The sequence below is a fragment of the Leptodactylus fuscus genome, chromosome 6 (assembly GCF_031893055.1).
Source record: "Leptodactylus fuscus isolate aLepFus1 chromosome 6, aLepFus1.hap2, whole genome shotgun sequence".
Lineage (NCBI taxonomy): Eukaryota > Metazoa > Chordata > Amphibia > Anura > Leptodactylidae > Leptodactylus > Leptodactylus fuscus.
Genome location: NC_134270.1, coordinates 151,202,164 through 151,222,199, shown reverse-complemented (window position 1 = coordinate 151,222,199; position 20,036 = coordinate 151,202,164). Strand labels below are relative to the sequence as shown.

General features: G+C 41.7%; 2 protein-coding genes across 5 annotated transcripts in view; one reads left to right on the top strand and one right to left on the bottom strand.

Moving 5' to 3' along the window:
* Positions 1-47: 47 nt before the first annotated feature.
* Positions 48-15,563, top strand: ERGIC3 (ERGIC and golgi 3). Of its 2 annotated transcripts, XM_075277582.1 has the most exons (14): positions 48-149; positions 3,958-4,028; positions 4,816-4,903; positions 6,133-6,252; positions 7,828-7,924; positions 7,995-8,160; positions 8,510-8,567; positions 10,159-10,173; positions 10,765-10,796; positions 11,755-11,851; positions 12,598-12,662; positions 13,123-13,259; positions 13,358-13,413; positions 14,327-15,563. In XM_075277582.1, exons 1-14 carry the CDS (start codon positions 62-64, stop codon positions 14,404-14,406), a joined length of 1,170 nt encoding a protein of 389 aa, XP_075133683.1. In that variant the 5' UTR covers positions 48-61; the 3' UTR covers positions 14,407-15,563. The 2 variants fall into 2 exon arrangements, with proteins under 2 accessions (XP_075133683.1, XP_075133684.1); XM_075277583.1 differs by lacking the exon at positions 10,159-10,173 and having other exon boundaries at positions 14,327-15,562.
* A 2,966-nt stretch (positions 15,564-18,529) lies between these two features.
* Positions 18,530-20,036, bottom strand: part of LOC142208834 (deoxynucleoside triphosphate triphosphohydrolase SAMHD1-like) — a 41,797-nt gene continuing 40,290 nt past the window's right edge. For all 3 annotated transcript variants that reach the window (XM_075277584.1, XM_075277586.1, XM_075277585.1), the window contains exon 16: positions 18,530-19,038. In XM_075277584.1, the coding sequence (XP_075133685.1) occupies positions 19,031-19,038 (8 nt within the window). In that variant the 3' untranslated portion in view covers positions 18,530-19,030. The remainder of the gene's footprint in view (positions 19,039-20,036) is intronic.

Here is a 20,036-nt window from a genome sequence, read left to right as displayed (position 1 = left end):
TAGGACATATCGTAGATGGACCCGGAAGTGCAGTGCTGGTTGTCTGCTTCCGGTTGAGAAGATGGAGGCGTTTCACCGGCTCCGGCAATTTGATGCTTATCCCAAGACGTTAGAAGATTTTCGAGTGAAGACGTGCGGCGGAGCAGTGGGTGAGTGCACACAGGGAATTATAGCATGCAGTAGCGCATGGGGAGGCAGAGCTCCGTGCAGTGTGTAACAGCTGTGATATCTCCTGCATACTGACAGGCTCCCTGTCACTGACTGACAACACATAGGGATAGTGTGCTCAGGCTCCTCACAGTGAGACTCCCCCTGCAGGACACTCCAGGCAGTTACTATGCGTGGACTAGACCTAAAGTACTGACAACTACTCTGAATGAGTTACTGCAGATTTCTGTCTGACAACCTCTCTGTATGGGCTGACACTGTGTCCTCACTGACATCCACATATTACAGACTACTAGTCCTAATGTTCTCACTGACATCCACATATTACAGACTATCAGTCCTAATGTTCTCACTGACATCCACATATTACAGACTACTAGTCCTAATGTTCTCACTGACATCCACATATTACAGACTACTAGTCCTAATGTTCTCACTGACATCCACATATTACAGACTATCAGTCCTAATGTTCTCACTGACATCCACATATTACAGACTACTAGTCCTAATGTTCTCACTGACATCCACATATTACAGACTATCAGTCCTAATGTTCTCACTGACATCCACATATTACAGACTACTAGTCCTAATGTTCTCACTGACATCCACATATTACAGACTACTAGTCCTAATGTCCTCACTGACATCCACATATTACAGACTCAGTCCTAATGTCCTCACTGACATCCACATATTACAGACTATTAGTACTAATGTCCTCACTGACATCCACATATTACAGACTACCAGTTCTAATGTTCTCACTGACATCCGCATATTACAGACTACTAGTCCTAATATTCTCACTAACATCCACATATTACAGACTATTAGTCCTAATATTGCCACTGACATCCACATATTAACATATTACAGACTACTAGTCCTAATGTCCTCACTGACATCCACATACTACAGACTACTAGTCTTAATGGTCTCACTGACATCCACATACTACAGACTACTAGTCCTAATATTGTCACTGACATCCACATACTACAGACTACTAGTCCTAATATTGTCACTGACATCCACATATTACAGACTACTAGTCCTAATGTCCTCACTGACATCCACATATTACAGACTACTAGTCCTGCTATTGTCACTGACATCCACATATTACAGACTACTAGTCCTAATATTCTCACTGACAACCACATATTACAGACTACTAGTCCTAATATTCTCACTGACAACCACATATTACAGACTACTAGTCCTAATGTCCTCACTGACATCCACATATTACAGACTACTAGTCCTAATGTCCTCACTGACATCCACATATTACAGACTACTAGTCTTAATATTGTCACTGACATCCACATATTACAGACTACCAGTCCTAATGTTCTCACTGACATCCGCATATTACAGACTACTAGTCCTAATGTCCTCACTGACATCCACATATTACAGACTACCAGTCCTAATGTCCTCACTGACATCCACATATTACAGACTACCAGTCCTAATGTCCTCACTGACATCCACATATTACAGACAACTAGTCCTAATATTGCCACTGACATCCACATATTAACATATTACAGACTACTAGTCCTAATGTCCTCACTGACCTCCACATACTACAGACTACTAGTCCTAATATTGTCACTGACATCCACATATTACAGACTACTAGTCCTAATGTCCTCACTGACATCCACATATTACAGACTACTAGTCCTGATATTGTCACTGACATCCACATATTATAGACTACTAGTCCTAATGTCCTCACTGACATCCACATATTACAGACTACTAGTCCTGATATTGTCACTGACATCCACATATTATAGACTACTAGTCCTAATGTTCTCACTGACAACCACATACTACTACATACATAAATACTACTACATACTATAACTACATACTACTAGTAGTACAACCACTACTAGTCCTTGTTCCCTGACTGACAACCACAGATTATGGGCTAGCCGTCCTTTTGTCCTCATTTCTGTGGTGAGGACATGAACAAGAGCAGCACTGGCAGTATTTGTGTATTTGTATCGACACTTGTCCAGGTACACTCTCCTGCCTGGTCTGACATTGGATGGGGACAAACCCCACTTTGAGCCTTGCGGTCTGGTTGCCAAGACAGCTCTCCCACACTCTGCTAGTATTGTGCAAGGCTTCTATTCCAAATAGTCTAATATTAGGGGTGTGATATGTGGAATGTTGTCTATAAGGAACTTTGACAATTTTTGCACCATTCTTAATAAAGGGACCCGAGAGGCGCAGGGCACGGCTGATTTATGAAGAGGCTCTGGCCTTGGAAATCTCTGCACCAGAATGGAGGTTTATGGCAGTTAGGCCCTGGTGTAGTTGTCCATAATAACTCACTCCAGAAAACTGGCATGAGTTATAATGAATATGGTGGGCCAAGGTGTCCCACACCTGCTCGAGACCAAAAACAGGGGTTGGGGCACACGTTAGGTGTAAGCGAGAGCCTTAAGCCAAATGTGAGCCACAATATCATCCTTCTATGCCAGAACAGTGATGGAGAGGGATTGGTAAATTCCTTGCAGTGTCTCCTACTCCCCAGCTAAGTAAGAATATAAGTGTTTCACAAATACACAATATTGTACTAACAAAGACAAGTAGTGAGAGGGGATAGATCCTGTGTAAGGTGATACCGTACACGTACACCAGGAACAGGTAGTGTAACAAGCAGCTTACTGTGGTAAGGCGAGAACACTGCCACAAGTTCTGCTTTGTTGTCCAGTGTTTACATAAGCGAAGACTCTCCTGTATTGGATCCTGCTTATCAAATATTACGTTTTTCTTAAAGGAGCCTGTCCCTAGACCCCAGCGTATCATCCTGGCCCTGAATATAGATATTCTGGGTTCTGATGATCCTAACCTATCACCACAGCCTCATAGATGGATAGGTTAGTACAGGGTTAGGGAACGTACGGCTCTCCAGCTGTGGCAAAACTACAATTCCCAGCATGCTTACTTGCTCTGCTGTTCTTGGAACTCCCATTGACGTGAATGGAGCATGTTGGGAGTTGTAGTTTCACAGCAGCTGGAGAGCCGAAGGTTCCCTACCCCTGGGTTAGTATCATCAGAACCCAGGATATCAACCCAGCCCTGCAGATAGATTAGGGTCACCAGACTCTCCAACAAATCTTGACAAGAAGGGAACTCTCTTTCTTTGAGCACCAATCAGATTTTAGATTTCAGTTTTGTAGTGCAGGTTAGAACATGTAATCTGTTATGTGATTGGTTAGCTCTATGCACTCAAAAAAAACCAACAACCGGAAACTCCATGTCTGCGACAATAGAATGACTGTGTTTGGAGAGAGGAGGGTGAGTACATAATTGCTTTGCCAATTGCAAACAGACACTATTGGAGCGTATAGCTGCTGTCCTCGTGGCATTTAACTATTTGTTTGCATTGCAACTATTAACTTATTTCACTGAGGATTTGGAATAAGTGAATGGTAGAAACAAAAATAACCGTGCATGTAATTGGCAATGAAATGATGTAATGTTGGGGAGTGTGAAACTACATAGAACCAAGTGTGAATAACCTCATGTATACTCTGGGAAGATTTACCTGTGTATACCTCAGCTGGAAAACTGTAACATGTACAACTTTGTAAATTTTTTTTTTTCTCTACATTTTTTAACATGGTGGCTCTTCTGGTATATAAGAACATACATACAGCAGCTGTGGCCTTATAGATATGCATGCTAGGTACCTGACAGCGACATCTCTTGTATTTTTTTCTTTACATAATTTTTTTTCTTTCTGTTTTCTTCTAGTTACCGTGATCAGTGGACTGATAATGCTGATATTATTTTTCTCGGAGCTCCAGTATTTTCTTACAAAAGAAGTAAGTACAAAAGTTATAAAGATGGTAATTGCCTTAAGGCTGTCCATACATGCGAGATACTCCCCCTTCCCTCATGCACATGTATAACCAAGTCGTTAAAGAGGACCTTTCATGGTTTGGGGCACAGGCAGTTCTATATACTGCTAGAAAGCCGACAGTTCACTGAATTCAGTGCACTGTCGGCTTTCCCGATCTGTGTCCCGGGTAAAGAGCTTTTGGTCCCGGTACCGTAGCTCTTTACAGTCAGAAGGGCGTTTCTGACAGTCTGTCAGGTACGTCCTTCTCCACAGCAGCGCCTATAGCGCTGTACAGTGTGAGCGGGGAGGAACGCCCCCTCCTTCTGCTCACAGTGCTCGTCCATAGACGAGTATTATCAGTAGGGGAGAGGGGCGTTCCTTCCCGCTCACACTGTACAACGCGATAGGCGCTGCTGTGGAGAAGGACGTACCTGACAGTCTGCCGTTTTTAGCTTCTTGATATGAGTTAAAGGGATTGTCCAAGGGCACATCAGTATGTGACCTGTCGGCCTCCCCTGCACAGATCAGCAGTTGCAGCAGCCTCCAGTTCCACTCGCTCACCATCCACTAGCAGCTTGTGGCACCCAGAGGCTACTGCAACAGCTGATCTGTGTAGGGTCTCTGTGTCGGACCCCAACAGATCACATACTAATTTGTACCGTGGTTTAAATACAAGGACTTCCACTACCGTACAGCAGTCACCAGTTTATTCATCGGTGCCAATAACACAAGCTTTCATGAATTTTTAACCTGTGTTTCTTCTCTTTTAGATTTATCCAGAATTATTTGTTGACAAATCTAGAGGAGACAAGTTAAAGATTAACATCGACATAGTATTTCCACATATGCCTTGTGCCTGTGAGTACTCTCTCCTGTACCTGTTTATGGTTATTATACAGGTCATGATACTCTAGCCGATGGTGGGCCGCAAAAATTTTCTGACCTTGACCTCTAACTGTATAACAAACTTGGCGTAAGTCAGTAGTACAGGGAAATGAACATCGGCGCATAAACATTGAAATATACCGTATATTATCGGAGGGAAATGCTTCTTTCTCCACTTATCAAACTGTTTTCCTTCCTACACACACTATATATATATATATATATATATATATATATATATATATATATATATATATATATATATATTATATACTTCTAAAGTGACATTTACTTTGAAATCTTCCCACAATCCATCTTGGTCTCCCAAGATAGACTGCAAACTATAGAAAGTATCAAATTACATGTGTCTATATGAATCAGGAAGGCGTAGGAGGGAAAAGGGGAGAGACAGATGAAGCGACTGCTACAGCTAATAGTTTTCTGTTTTTCTTCAAGTCTTTTAGTTGGTCAGAACTCTATAGTGTCCTCCATGATGTGTCTGAGAGAGCTTATGAAGGAGATTCTCTATGGTAGACATTATAGCAGCTAGTTTCCATCCAGCAGCTCAGGGAGAACTACGAATTAGAGAGATCCTGCAGAAGGGAAACATGCAGAATACAAATCCTATAATGGTCAGAAATGAAGTTATACCTAATGCAGATACAAGAGAGCTTAGCCTGAAAACATATCCAATAGCTTAGATACACTGTTCTCTGTCCGGCTACAATGCTGTGTATTTGTTCCCTTGCCAACGGTATAAATGTATTGCAACAGATCCGGCAGCATTTTGACCAGTCTCTCCTCTTGGCTACGAGGTTGATCCTTTCCAATTTGCCCAGTGACAACATGTTCCAGAGCATTCCCTGCTATAGTCAGTAGACTCTCCTGTATCTGCACATACACTGGACATGTCCACTTATCATTCAGCTAAAGTAGATGTAGTCAGGGGCAGCCCAAGGAGTTGATCCAGTTGATAGACCATGTGCCAGCCACCATCTTGTATCCTATGGGCATGGAGACTGCCAGTGTTCACACTGGAAATGCCAACTTAGCCTGTCACTAGCCCAGTGGTGGTCTGCCTCAGCCGTTGATTCCCTGTATGGTAAAATTGGTAGCCGTACATGATTTGTCATGGCTACAGACAGGTTTGTTACGGTTTTTACTATAGGCAAGGCTAATCTAGTAATGTGTTTGTACGGCAGATCTGAGCATAGATGCCATGGATGTAGCTGGGGAGCAGCAGCTGGATGTCGAGCATAATCTATTCAAGCAGCGGCTGGATAAAGATGGGAATCCAGTGACTTCAGAAGCCGAGAAGCACGGTAAGTGGCCCGCTCACATGGCTAGTTACATGGCTCTTGATGGAATTGCTGACCTTGATCTCTGGTTAAGAGTATCTTCTAAAACCTACTGCAACAGATATACAGTATTTATACCTTTGTAGGGAATATACAAATACTGTAAGTAGCCAATATTTCATGTGAGTGTAACACGTATGTGCAGGATACATCATGGCGGTTTCGAGACGGGTGCATTTGATCAATCCAAAAGTGTCCAACCCTGAGGTACAATGTGAGAGGAAAGGAAGACAGTCTAGACCTCAGTTCCTTGTAGACAACTGTATTGTTTGTGTTATTTGGCCTTTAAGGGGTTTTACAAAATCTCACAAACTGAGATTCCATGGAATAGTACAATCTATAAAAAATATTGCTCTCCTCTTGTTTCTTCAACTTTTATGATGTTTTCTGTTACTGACTGGGCAGCTGTGACATCCCCCGACAACCCCATGTGATCACTGAGCGCTTAAGGAGGGGTTGGTGATGTTATCGCTGTAATATTGGGAAAAATATAGAAGGAAAACCTAAATCTCATTGCAAGGGGCAACGGGTGACACTTTTTTTTTTTATATTGTGTGGGTTTATCTAATTTTTTAAATTTCTGCTAGAATGCCTTTAAAAAAAGGACCTTTCACCACCTCCACCAATTCCAGCTTTTTTCATATATTAATAGGCATCGCTCCACTGATTCCAGCACAGTTGTAATTTTTTTTTTTTTCTCTATCCCCACCTTTCCTGAGCAATCATTCCAATTGGTATTGTAGATGGTGACTAGACTCTGTAATGTCAGGCAGGTGTAGACAAGGGGTGTGATTCTGAGCTCTGACACTGGCTGCCCCTGATTGGAGCTCTGAGTTACACCCACTTGACACATTAGAGAGTCTAGTTAGAATATCAGACGCCAAAACTGAATGCTTGGAAATGGTGGGGGCTAGAGAAAAAATTCCCATTGTGCCAGAATCACTGGAGCAGTGACAACTAAGGCCGGGGCCTCATGGGACGTAAATGCCGTGATCTGCCTGCAGTGGAGATGCTGCGTGAAAAATCGCGGCGTTGTACAGTGCAAGCAAAGTGGATGGGATTCATGTGAATCCCATGCCCACTTTGTGGAAGAAATCACAGCACGGACACGCTGCGATTTGCAAAGCCGTTGCGGCTTTGCAAATCACAGCATGCCAGTTATATCTACGGAAACGCCGGCGGCTTTCTCATAGATATAATTGTAACAGAAAGTCCGCGGAGGAAAACTCTGCAAACTTTCTGTTGAAAGCGCTTCGGAAAGAACCACAGTGCGTTCATGGCGCGATTGTTTCTGCCGCGCTTTAGCGCTGCAATTAAAGCCCGTGGGGCCTTAGCCTAAAAGATGAAAAGAGATTGAGGAGGTGAAAGGCCCTCTTTAAGGTTGGAGCCACATGACCCAAACACTCTGCCGAATTTCCATAAGCAGTGAGATCTATTGTTGTAAAGTACTGTATACTGTATTCATATGCAATACACAGACTTGTATCTATAATACTGCTACAGTGTCATTTCATTGCGTATTATTTTGTTGGCTTTCAGATCTAGGACTAGCAGAGGAACATGTAGTGTTTGACCCGAAAACGTTAGACCCAGATCGCTGTGAAAGCTGCTATGGTGCAGAAACAGAAGATATTAGGTATTTACATAGAATATTTTTTATGTAATATTTTTGTAGGCAGTCATAACAGCCTTTGTATTCCCGGCAGGTGTTGTAACACATGTGATGATGTGCGAGAGGCTTATCGGAGGAAAGGATGGGCGTTTAAGACTCCAGATTCAATAGAACAATGTAAACGGGAAGGGTTCAGTCAAAAAATGCAGGAGCAGAAGAATGAGGGATGCGAGGTGTATGGATTCTTAGAGGTCAATAAGGTAATGTATTTGCAGAAGCCTTGTTTGGTCTGTCTTCACTGTATGCTCACTGTTCTAAGAACTTATATCTTTCTGATTGGCTCCATTCATGGATCCGTATGTCCTTCTCCTTTCTTTTTTTTTTTTTTTTTTGCATTGATTATATGGATCTAAATTGAGCCTTAGGTTTCACATAGTGAATCAGATTTTTGCTGAATGCAACCAAAAATAATTATATAATATATATAATAGGTTTTTGGTTTTTTGCTGCACCCGGCAAAGTTTCAGATTCCCTGTCTGCAATGTATACTGTGGTGTAAAAGCAACCTGTATATGGCTAGCCTTAGTTGACTTTTCTCTTTTTATGTAGGTGGCTGGAAACTTTCATTTTGCCCCTGGTAAAAGCTTCCAGCAGTCCCATGTCCACGGTAAGCATTATAGCCGACTCCTTCATCAGGTCTCTATTTTGTGATGACACTTCAGTTTTGGCTCGCACTCCTTTATTGTATATAGCACACGTTACGGGGTTGAATACTCCGAGCACACTAAAGGTTAAGCAGGATGTGACCAGGAAGGTAAACAAGAGACTATGTGGGCTGGGAGAATGGGGACGTCTTCTTTTTCTTCAATATCTCTTTTTCCTTTTCTTAAATTTCTGATAGAAAATTACTATATGATCTGTTGGCTTGCTTACTTTACTGCTTTTGCCTGCTGAACTCATGGCTTAATATTTTCTTAGCAGTGTTTGTTTTTTCTGTATTTTTGCTGCTTTTGTGTATCCGCTCTTGTGGTGTGTCGTTGTGTTGTGTTGTTGTGTTGTTTTGTTATAGTAGTTATATAATAAAATACCATGCTCTCTAAAGCAGGGGGTGCGTACAATACAGAGCATTCTGCTCCCTTATCCATTATTACTACTACTGGTTTCTTTATATTGTTGTTCTGAAAAAAGTAACCATTTAATTCAAACTTCACTTTTTTTTTTTCTTTGACGAAATCTGCCAACTTTAGACAAATGCACATTTAGGGTGACGATATGCTTTCTAATTTTTATTTTTTTTTTTTTTTTTTTCTTTTAGCAAAATTTTTTTATTTATTTTTTTTGTGCTAGCAGAATAACAAGCATCATGCTCTATCTTCAGGCGAATAATGCCTGGCATGTGTGGAATTTGGATAAGTGGAAAAATCAGCTTCAAGTTGTTGACGCTGAATTTTCAGCTAGGAAAACTTCCGCTGTGTATACTGCGCCTTACTGCGTCTCATGTAGAGGAATCTACTCATTAAATTTCATTCGAGACTCCTTGCAGAACAGTAGGGGCGGTAAGAACCTGGACAGGAGACGGAAACCCGGCAGTCAGTGTCCGCCTGTGAGTGTCTTCTGGTCTCTGCGGAGAAACCAGGTTTTTTTTTTTTTTTTTTGTTTGTTTTTTACCGGGCACAAAGTCCTGCATGTCCGACTCTGTCCGGTTAAAAAAAAAACAAAAAAAAAAAACAGTTTCCCCGCGTAGACCAGAAGACGCACACAGGCGGACACTTTACAAACCCACTCAAATGAATGGGTTTGAAGACTGACTTCCGGTTTCCGTCTCCTGTCCAGTTTCTCGGGCAGAAGACAGAAACCTGCAAAGTGGAGATCGGGTGCAGGTGTGAACCTGCCCTAAGTGTACATTTTAGATCAAGGGTCAGCAACCATTAGCACTCCTTCGCTGCTACCACTTTTTAGCTTTAATCTTCATTCACATAAACAATGAAAAAAAAAAAAGACAAATATTCTATTTATTTTTTTTCAAAGATCCATGAAAATGGGCAAAAATAGGATTTTTTTTCTTGTTGTCTTTGACTGCCATGTAGCTGTGTTTTAGACTCTTTCTAGCAGCTTCTGTACCTCTTGGCTGTTTTTGATGTTTGTGTGAATAAGGCCCTAGACAGTAGGGTGGGTGAAGCTCTGTGTGCTGGTGGCGGGTCCTGCTGTATATTAAAGAAACCTTTCTCTCTTCTCTTCCTGCCTTCTCCTCTGTGCAGTACACGCTGTGGAGAGTAAGTTATTATAACTCTTGTATACTTCATTATTACACCAGTCCCAGTTGTGTTGGTCCTGCTCTGTCTTGTAGCTCGTATTCTCTCAGTCCACATAGTCTACCAGTTTACAGTGTTGTATATGAAGCATTATAGGATTATTTTTTATAAGTTATAGAGCAATGATTTGTGACCATAATCTATTTGGTAGTAAAGGCTGCCAAATAATGTTACTTCAATTCCCGGTTATGTTGTGCGGGTGCTACCTGTTCTCTGTCTTGTCCATGCAGAGCCTGTTCACATTGTGATCCCTACATGGGGCTCACAATCTATATCTTAAAAACAATAAATACATACATGGATCTGCTGCAGCAGTACTGAGCCAGACTTATTGGTGGTAATAGTCTGTTGTCAGTAGAAGAAGGACCAGGTATTGCAGACAGACTCTGTAATGCCCCTGTATTACAGCCATCTGAAGGCCGCCTTTTTGTCAATCAAACCCCTATGAACAAACTTTGATGCTCACGATTGATAAGAAAAGTTAGACAAGGAGCATTGAGTTCTGTCTTTCCTTATAAATGTGCTAATATTTACATTTTTCCTCTTTAACAGTCCACGACCTGCAAAGCTTTGGGCTTGACAATGTAAGTACAAACTTCAGTCATTCAGACTACAGACAGACTTCACTGAGCATGGATTTATGGCAGTGTGTGTATGTGTGTGTGTGTATATATATATATATATATATATATATATATATATATATATATATATATATATATATATATGTATTCATTTTTAATTAGATTATTAGTTATTAATATAATTGTACACACTAATGATATGCGCAATTGTATTGGGACACACGTTACATCTTCAGGAGCTTTTATGACGACCCATTCTAAATCAATAGGCATAAAAGGGGTTATCGAGTTTCTATGATTTCTGGCAAATGACCATAGACTTCCATGATGCAGTGTTGCAGTACCTACACTCGCCACTAGACAGACCTCATAGCATTATTCTCCAAACTTTACAGCTGGCATTCTGCAGTCAAGCGTGTAATATTCTGGCATTTGCAAATTCAGACTGCTCCATCAGACTGCTAGGTAGAGAAGAGGGATTTGTCCCTTCACAGAATACATTTCCATTGCTCCTGAGTCCAGTGTGCATTGTGCTTTACACCACTCCATCTGATGCTTGGTGATGTAAGTCTTACATGCAGCCATCCCATGAAGCTCTCTTCCCTGCTGATGTTATTGGCAGAGTGGTTTGGGCTCTCTAACTTTACATGGTCTTCCTGCACGTCGCGGTGTCCCACTACAACCCAGCCTGCTCTTTACAACCAGCCATTCTAGTCCTAGTCTTTGTAATGGTGACTACATGGCCAGGGGCTGATTTTATACACCAGGGGCAATCGGACTGAATGAAACCAGTGACCAATACTTTTGTCTCTATAGTGTGTGCATATTTATGTGTTTTCCATTTTTAGTGGATCATGAAGAATCTGCCTGCCAGACTGATAGAAAATGACATGTATCACAGTTGTAGGTCATTTTAGTCAAACTGGAAGATCTTAAACATAAGCCATTGTCCCCACAGATTAATATGACACATCATATCAAACATCTCTCCTTTGGAAGAGACTATCCAGGTCTAGTAAACCCTCTCGATGGGACAAGTGTGTCTGCTTTACAAGGTAGGCAACTGTGTTTTTGTTTTTTTTTACCTTTTTGTGTTTCGGTCTATTGCTGTAGTTGCCCCCACATAAATGACATTTCCAGCATGGCTCTACAACCAGTCACTTTGGTCAGTACCTTAGAGAACTCCGCGTAGGGTGTTTGTAACTTGGTGTAGAACCTATGTTTTAAGCTTGTTAATTTCACAGTAAGTGTTAAAGGGGTGGTCCAGGATAAACTTTTTTGTGTATATAGATTTATATTTATTAGGGGTTGGGGGCTCATCTGTTCCCGGTGCGTCCCAGCAAAGTTTCTGCCATACTGTGACGTCCCTTGTCCCTTTCCTTGGCCTCAGCAGTCACATGACCATGATCCACCATGGTGCCTGGTGTTAGACCTCCACTGATCTCTTACTGATGTCCTATCCTGAGGATAAATCATCAATAAAGCTGAACTGGACACGTTCTCCCCACATCAGTAATGGCGGCATTATTTGTTTCTGGTGTTGTACAGTTGTTTAGGCTACAGGACCACCTGCTTTACAGGCTGAACGTAGAAATGCCCACTATACAATCTTGTGGGGACGACTAGGGAGAGGCTGTTGGCAGTGGCCCTTTAGAGATGCCCCAACCCGAGCAAATGTTTATCCTTGTTTTATTTCTTTTTGCATACTGTATTTATCCACATTTCTTTCCTAGTCTGTGACCAAGCTAATTTGTCTATACAATTAAGAAAAAAAATTTATAAGAATTTTTTTTTTTTCTAGCTTCTATGATGTTCCAGTACTTTGTGAAAATTGTGCCTACAGTTTATGTCAAAGTCGATGGAGAGGTAAGAAAGGTTCTCTTATAATGTTGTTGGAAGTGACTGGCGCCCACGTGAGCACTGCTTCTGCTGTACATCTCAGTCACATATCAGTCACATGGCCCGTTTGTTGCTCCGTCCCCTTCAAATAAATGGGGCTGACCTGCAATACAAAGGACATCCACGATACATTGTATGGCACTGTGGTGCAAAAGAAGGCAACAGTGCTCATCCGAATACTGCAGCCTGTTCAAACAGCTGGTTGTTGGGGGTGCCGGCCGTGAGACCCTCATCGATCTGATACTGATGACCTATTTCAAAGATAGGCCTTAAATATTGTCATCAAAGATACCTTTACTATTCATGTCCTTTACGAAGTGTGAATAAAGCCTGAATAACCTCTTTAATGTTCCAGCTGACTTGATAGATCTCTTATTACTTTAATGGAAAATACATTTTCATATTCTATTAACCTTTTTGTTCCCAGGTACTACGCACCAATCAGTTTTCAGTGACCAGACATGAAAAGATAGCGAGCGGTCTGATAGGCGATCAGGGTTTACCGGGGGTATTTGTCCTGTATGAACTTTCTCCTATGATGGTAAAGCTCACAGAGAAGCACAGGTCAGTAACCTTCTGGGCTGTCTCCGGTTTACTTTCTGCCTTGCCATCTGACATGTACTTTCTAGAATTCTCACATATATATTTATTCCATATTTTAGATCATTTACCCACTTTCTGACAGGGGTGTGTGCCATAATTGGAGGAGTGTTTACAGGTAAGTGCTGCAATGACTGAATGGGTCCTAGTAAAAGGGGTGTGGGTTTTTTTTTTTGGAGGGGTGTTTTTTTTTTTTTTTTTGTTTTTTTTTTTGTTTTTTTTCCTAAGTGTGTCAACATGTCAAGTAGTATTCCTTTTCTGTTACATTTCTTGAGCCATAAGTTTAATTTTACATTTGATTCAGTTGTATGAGGGCTTGTTTTTTGCAGACCTGGGAGTTTTTGTAAGGTCGTCATTTGCTAAGGCTTCCTACCACCATTCCCCAATCACATTGCGCTAATGGACAGACAGGTAGCCTCTACCCTTTGACTTTTCCCAGGTCTGAAAAGCCCAATAACCCACATCATATGATCGGCGCTATCACCCTGAGCATAGTGATGTTTTGTTTATCCAAATTTGTTTAGCTATACCAAAGTTATAAGCCCTTTTAGTAGTGAAGGAGCTTGGTGTATACTAGCCGAGCCGGCAGTAATACTACATGACATTCAGCACACAGACTGTCCCAAGAGAAACCACGGTGTTACTGCCCACTTGGCTAGGATACCATAATTTGCCTAATGACTAAAAGGGCTTATATCTTTGGAATAGCTGAATGGATTTGGATAAACAAAATGCTCGGGGTGACAGCGTCGATCAGATGTATGTCATTGGGCTTCCTAGACCTGGTGACAGGTCCTCTGTAACATCTGACCTCAAAGGTTTTGCTGATGCCCACTATCATGTATCCCAGCCATGCCCCTTCCATTGATTTCATGGGCACAGCCATGATCATGTCACTATGACGTCTAGCTACACATTTGTACTTTAGATGTTAAAGCTACAGGTTCCAATCCGCCCCCGTTTATGCTTTGCTATGTCAGGTTGTATAAATTGTCTTCTCTGATCTCAGACTCTTTACTTTGACAACACAGTTGCAGGACTTATCGATTCCCTCATCTACCACTCCACACGCGCCATTCAGAAGAAAATCGAACTGGGCAAAACCACATAACGGGGGGAAGCCATACCTCTTACTATCTCCAGGCCAGAGACTGGGATGACTGCACAATGGAAATCGGGAAGGGGACATGTTGTCTTTCTGGGAAAAACACCATGAAACGGATCATAGACGCCTTTAGCTGGAGCCTGCGTTGTTTCCCACGGAAACATATTACGCCTGACACGCCATGTTCTAAGGCGGCTTACAGCGAGGCCATTCTGTATCAGTGGTGAGGTCTTCTCTTCTTTTAGTTTCATCTTCCTTGGTGCTGCACCAAGGAGGAGGTGATATCTGGAGATGTGACGTCTTTGGTGGATGATAACATTGGTTTTCTGTAACTGGAAGACTCCACTGCTATTGTCGTCCAGCCACCCTGGGAATCTCTACCTCTGCCCAGGGTTGACATTGGCGCCGTGCACCCGCTACCTTTCTCAGTGGGTCACAAGGAGCATCTGTTCTCCACACAAAACCACATGTACTGTATTTTTTACACCAAGGACTTACATGAAGGTGACTGTCATTGTGGATCACATTATTTCTGTACAGCCATTAAATTAACACAATGAATGTTTCTTTTACCTTGGCGTACGGAGCGGATTCTTTTACTGACATGTGCAATATTTGCAACAGGGCTCTCTATGCTGATGTGTTTGAAATGCTGCATTTTTTGGAGATAACCCAGGTATGGTTGGATATTACAGAGAAGCTAATAGAAAGCAACAGATCTGGTTATATTTTATTGTGTTTGTCAGTCCTGTGCTCCACTAATCCCATGTTCTTCCATCTTATGATTTCTGACATCACCAGCTAATCTTAAAGTGGGACACCTATTCCTGTCCATAAGATAGGGGATAATTGTCTGACTTCTGGGACCCTGCCAGTCAAGAGAACAGAGGTCCTATCCATTTCAAAAAAGTGAGTGGGAAGTTGGCCATGTATGTGCCCCACTACTCCATTTAGTTAGGAAACTGTTCTCATGATCGAAGACGGTCTCAGCAGGCTGATCTCCACACATATCCTCTGTCCTATGGATAGGGAAAACTCTTTTAAAGGGGTTGTCCAGTTTGATTTTTCATAAATACTTCTGCTTGTAGGGCCGTAGACTTAACAGACCATTAGAGATGAGCGAACACTGTTCGGATCAGCCGATCTGAACAGCACGCACCCATAGAAATGAATGGAAGCGCCTGTGACGCTGACTTTGCCGGCGGCCGGCCGGCGTCACAGGTGCTTCCATTCATTTCTATGGGTGCGTGCTGTTCGGATCGGCTGATTGTGTTCGCTCATCTCTACAGACCATTACTCGCCTCTCCCCAGGCCTCCACCTTCAGCAGCGGCAGCTCCATATGTCTGTATACAAGCTTCCCTGCTGATATCCTGTTTGTATGAGGAGAGGCGAGTACTGGCTTGTTATATTTATGACCCTGCTAGCAGCAGTATTAAATATTAAAAAATAAAATAAAAAAATGATCTGCACTAAAAATGTCAATGTGTACTGGTGTGACCCGAGATGTTAGCATTGATCGTGTTATCCAGGGATCTCCAGGATTGCGGCTGCTGCTACCCAGGTCTTCCATATGACATTCTCGATTTAAAATTAAATTTTTCTTAAGTTTTTGGATAGAAAGTCTGCTTATTTTGCAGCAGTTCAACCCTCTCAACCATATCAGTGTGTGTCTGAGCAGTTACACTAGTCAGGAGACTAGGAATGCTGGGTGACTGACTTTTTAGAGCTTTAACGGTAAGCATTGAAGGAGAAGAAAAAAAAGATCTTAAGGCTAAGGCAGCTTTTTCGTTGCAGATTTTGTTGCTGTTTTTTGTGCTGAAGCCTAGCTGGCTTTGGTTAAAAAAAACTGCAACAAAAATAGCTTTGTTTCCGCAACGTGGGGCTTTAGCCACAATGTGTTTTCTTTGCTAAAAATATTGATGAACTATTCTAAAGATAGGATCAATAGCGGAAGGTGGGGGGGAAACAAGCCACACCCCAACTGAACTGTGATGATCCCAATGGAGTAGGAAGCAAATGGCTCCGTTCTCTGTCCTAAAATGCAGTACCTCCGTTCCACCACTACACAGTACACAGCGCTGTCTGCTTCCTGCTCCATACTCTGTGTATCAGCTACTGAGTTAGGACAAGTTTTCAATACTTCTAGTGCGGAAAACCCCTTTAACTCCTACAGAATCAAAGATGGTGCCTAAAGGTCCACATCAAAATTCCATCACAACAATACATTTTATTGCCTCGTGCATTAGGCTTTTATACTGTACTGATACAAATCCAGCATCTTTTTATCTTCAGCTTTAAAGGGGCAGAAATGGCCTACAATTCTGATGTTTTTCTATTTGTAATTCAATGTAATAAAGGTGATGAAACAAATTTACACAAAATAATCTTCAAGTTCTCCCATGTATAGGGGTAATAGATGTGAGTGCAATCTGGCTCTGGTGTTCACAGGTTCCAAACATACCCCTGGCTACTGAAAAGTTCACTTTTATTGTGCAAGCCTGTGATAGATAGATAGATAGATAGATAGATAGATAGATAGATAGATAGATAGATAGATAGTTATCTCTATACCAGATTTATTATGGAGTAAATGATGCCGAATTCTATGCTAACTATAAGTTGGCGTAGTTTCCGTACAATGCAATGCCTTCCTGGAGCGTGCGTTAGAAAATGAGGTGTTTTTTAACTTACTAAATGATCTTTTATTTCACACTTCTGGTGATCTTGCTTTATGGTAGTCAGACATTTTTTCAGCAGTTGATCTAAGGCCTATAAGACACAGACTGTGGTTTTATGGCTGCTGCTAAGTCTTGAGCTACAGCTCCTGCTTTGAAAATTCTTTCTTCATTCAGAAAGTTCATCTGGTGACGGGCTCTGATATCCTGATGTCAATGTAATCCTTCGCTCAAACAGATGTCTATAGATCCTGCTGCTGCAGAGCCACATAAAACCGTGAATACTAAAGAAGCAATCTAGGCAAAACTGATAATGTGATCTTACTGACACTGATGGGGAGATGCGTGTTGTGTACACGAGGAGTAATATTATATATTGGTCATTATAGCACTTAAATTCTGCAGTTCTTAGGCTAGGTTCACATCTGCTCTCGGGTCTCTGTGGTTTGTGTCCTCCTGCTAAAACATGGGGGAAAAAAGGCAGTTTTGGGGGGAGGAAAGAAGAAAAAAAAAAAAAAAGAGCAAAATAACTTTCACTAGCTTCACACTAGAGCTGACTCTCTATTGTTTGATCTGCCTGCTCTAAGAGCTGCTTAACACCTATCTTGTTCAATCCTCCTCAGCTCCGCCTGAGGAGAAGTCTGACATCTGGCTACCTTCATAATTCTCATTTTTTGAGAATTTTGTGACAAATTAGATTTTCTTTATCCCAGGATGTTTAAATTTGGGAAACTGCCAATTTGGATTAAAGGGTTTTTCCCCATCTCAGCATGTCAACACTGCCTGGAGCAGATCAGATGATATGCAAATGCTGTACACAATCCACTGAGGGTGAGCGTGTGTTTACATACAGAGATGACAGACCTGGCTTTATCAGCAAAGTGCAATTAGCAGTCCTGCAGGCAAGAGCAGTGTAACATAGTATATGAACATAACAGTTGTGAAGCCATGTCATTTACCAGATAAATGACCAGGTTACAAGCTTTCTACAGTATGTGCCAAATTTCATCCAACTCCATTCAGCCGTTTTTGCATGATTAAGTAACAAACGCACAAACATCTAAACTTTCACATTTATAATAGTAGGATCTGGCTATGATGGGAAATGTTCTGAAGAGTGAACAACTGGAAGGTCAGGCCTGAACACAGTCATGCAGACTTTAGCATCCATAAGGCCCTTTCTTGCAACAAACATGCTCTTTGAACCCTGATCCCCCGCCTCACCTGCCACGTTTTGCTAATGTGGATGTTGTGGGCTGGGGGAGTGGTGCTGATCGACTGTTTCCTTGTGTGAGTGACAATGGAAATCTACACACCCATTCTGGCGCTAGGCCCTCCGACAGCACAACCTGTTCATAAATCTCTTCCCCTGCGCCAGTCGGGCTGTTCTAATAACTTTGCCCCATTGGGCTCTATCCAGTAGGAGTAGTAGAGGACACAAAAACAACAACCATTACTGGGTAAGATAATTGTCTTGTTTTATTTGCTTTCAGAAAAGTCCTCCAGTGTCTAGATACTTGTAATGGCTCCCGGGCTATTCTTTTGATTTCCTATCAGAGATTCTACCTAATGTATTAATGGGATTGTCCTTCTCCAAATTAATTTTTGGCACTGATGACCGCTCTGTTCACTGTGTCGTGTCAGCACTGGGAGCTCAAAGTCTGGTATTGTCTGACAATGGACTTCTCTGAACAAACAAATGTGAATAAAACTCTCTAATCTTTCTTAATACACCTATAAAGTATATATATATTTTGCTACCCCATACAGTATATATTCTCTGTCTACACTTTTATGTATATATGTATGTATTTTTTTTTTTATAGCATTACATAGCATTAAATTTGGTGCCTCAAGTGTTGCACTACATGAAGCAGAATAAATGAAGATAAGTTGCGGCAGACATCTTTAGGTGATTCATGTGACGCACCGCCGTGTCCAATCTGGATCTTTTTTACCATCCTAAAACAGAAATGTCCAGACATTATTTCTAGGCAGAGAGATCATGTATTAATCATTATATTGGAGTGGTTTAAAAGTATGACGACACCTGAGTAAATGTAAAAACGGGGGTACATCTGTGTAAGTCTTTTCCTAACACGGTGGCCATATTGAAAGGTGCCCAACTGAAACCAAGTTGACTTTCAAATGGGAAGTGACAGAAGTATCTGAAGGAGATACTTACACGTTCATAACCCTAGCCACACATGGTAGGCTTCCTTTAAATGTATAAATTTGGTATCACTGTAAGGTGACATGACATGTCATTTTGGTTGCACAGTCAAAAACAAAGGCCTGTAAGAAAGGTACACAATTTTTTTCTCTCTAATTCCACCCCATTCTGATCCCCCCCCCCCACCCAGATTCCTAGTACATTGTAGGGAATATTAAACTGTACCATTATGAAGTATAATAATAATAAAAAAAAAAGTTATAGCATTTGCCAGGTGGGGAGTTGAGAACGAAAAAAAATCAAAAAATGGCTGCGGCGGGAAGCGTTTGAAGGGGTTGTATAGGAACTTAAATTTACCTTGAATTATCCAGCAGATGCTTTATCATGCAGCTTGGTTCCGACCTCCAGCTCACGTGAACGGGACCAGCCCCGATCCCTGTATTGCTCCACCCCCTCCATCTTTTCCTGATCTGACTGGTAATTTACCTGTGCTAGGGTACTGTATACACAGCTATGGGAGTCGCTATGTTGTGGTTCCCCACTGACCCGGTGGTCATATGATCTGCCAAGGATCACAGACTTCTAGAGCTGCTGGGTCCTAGAAGACCCAGATCAGCTGAGAAGGAGGCTGGATTTTTTCCTGTAACTGCGGCTAAATGTATCAGCCCCAGTTACAGGGAAAATCGGCCTTCCCCCACCAAAAAAAAAAAAAAAATAGTGGTCTGTTGTCCCCAAAGGTCTGTTATGACCTTATGGGGACTCAATGTAAGAAAAAAAAAAAATGAAT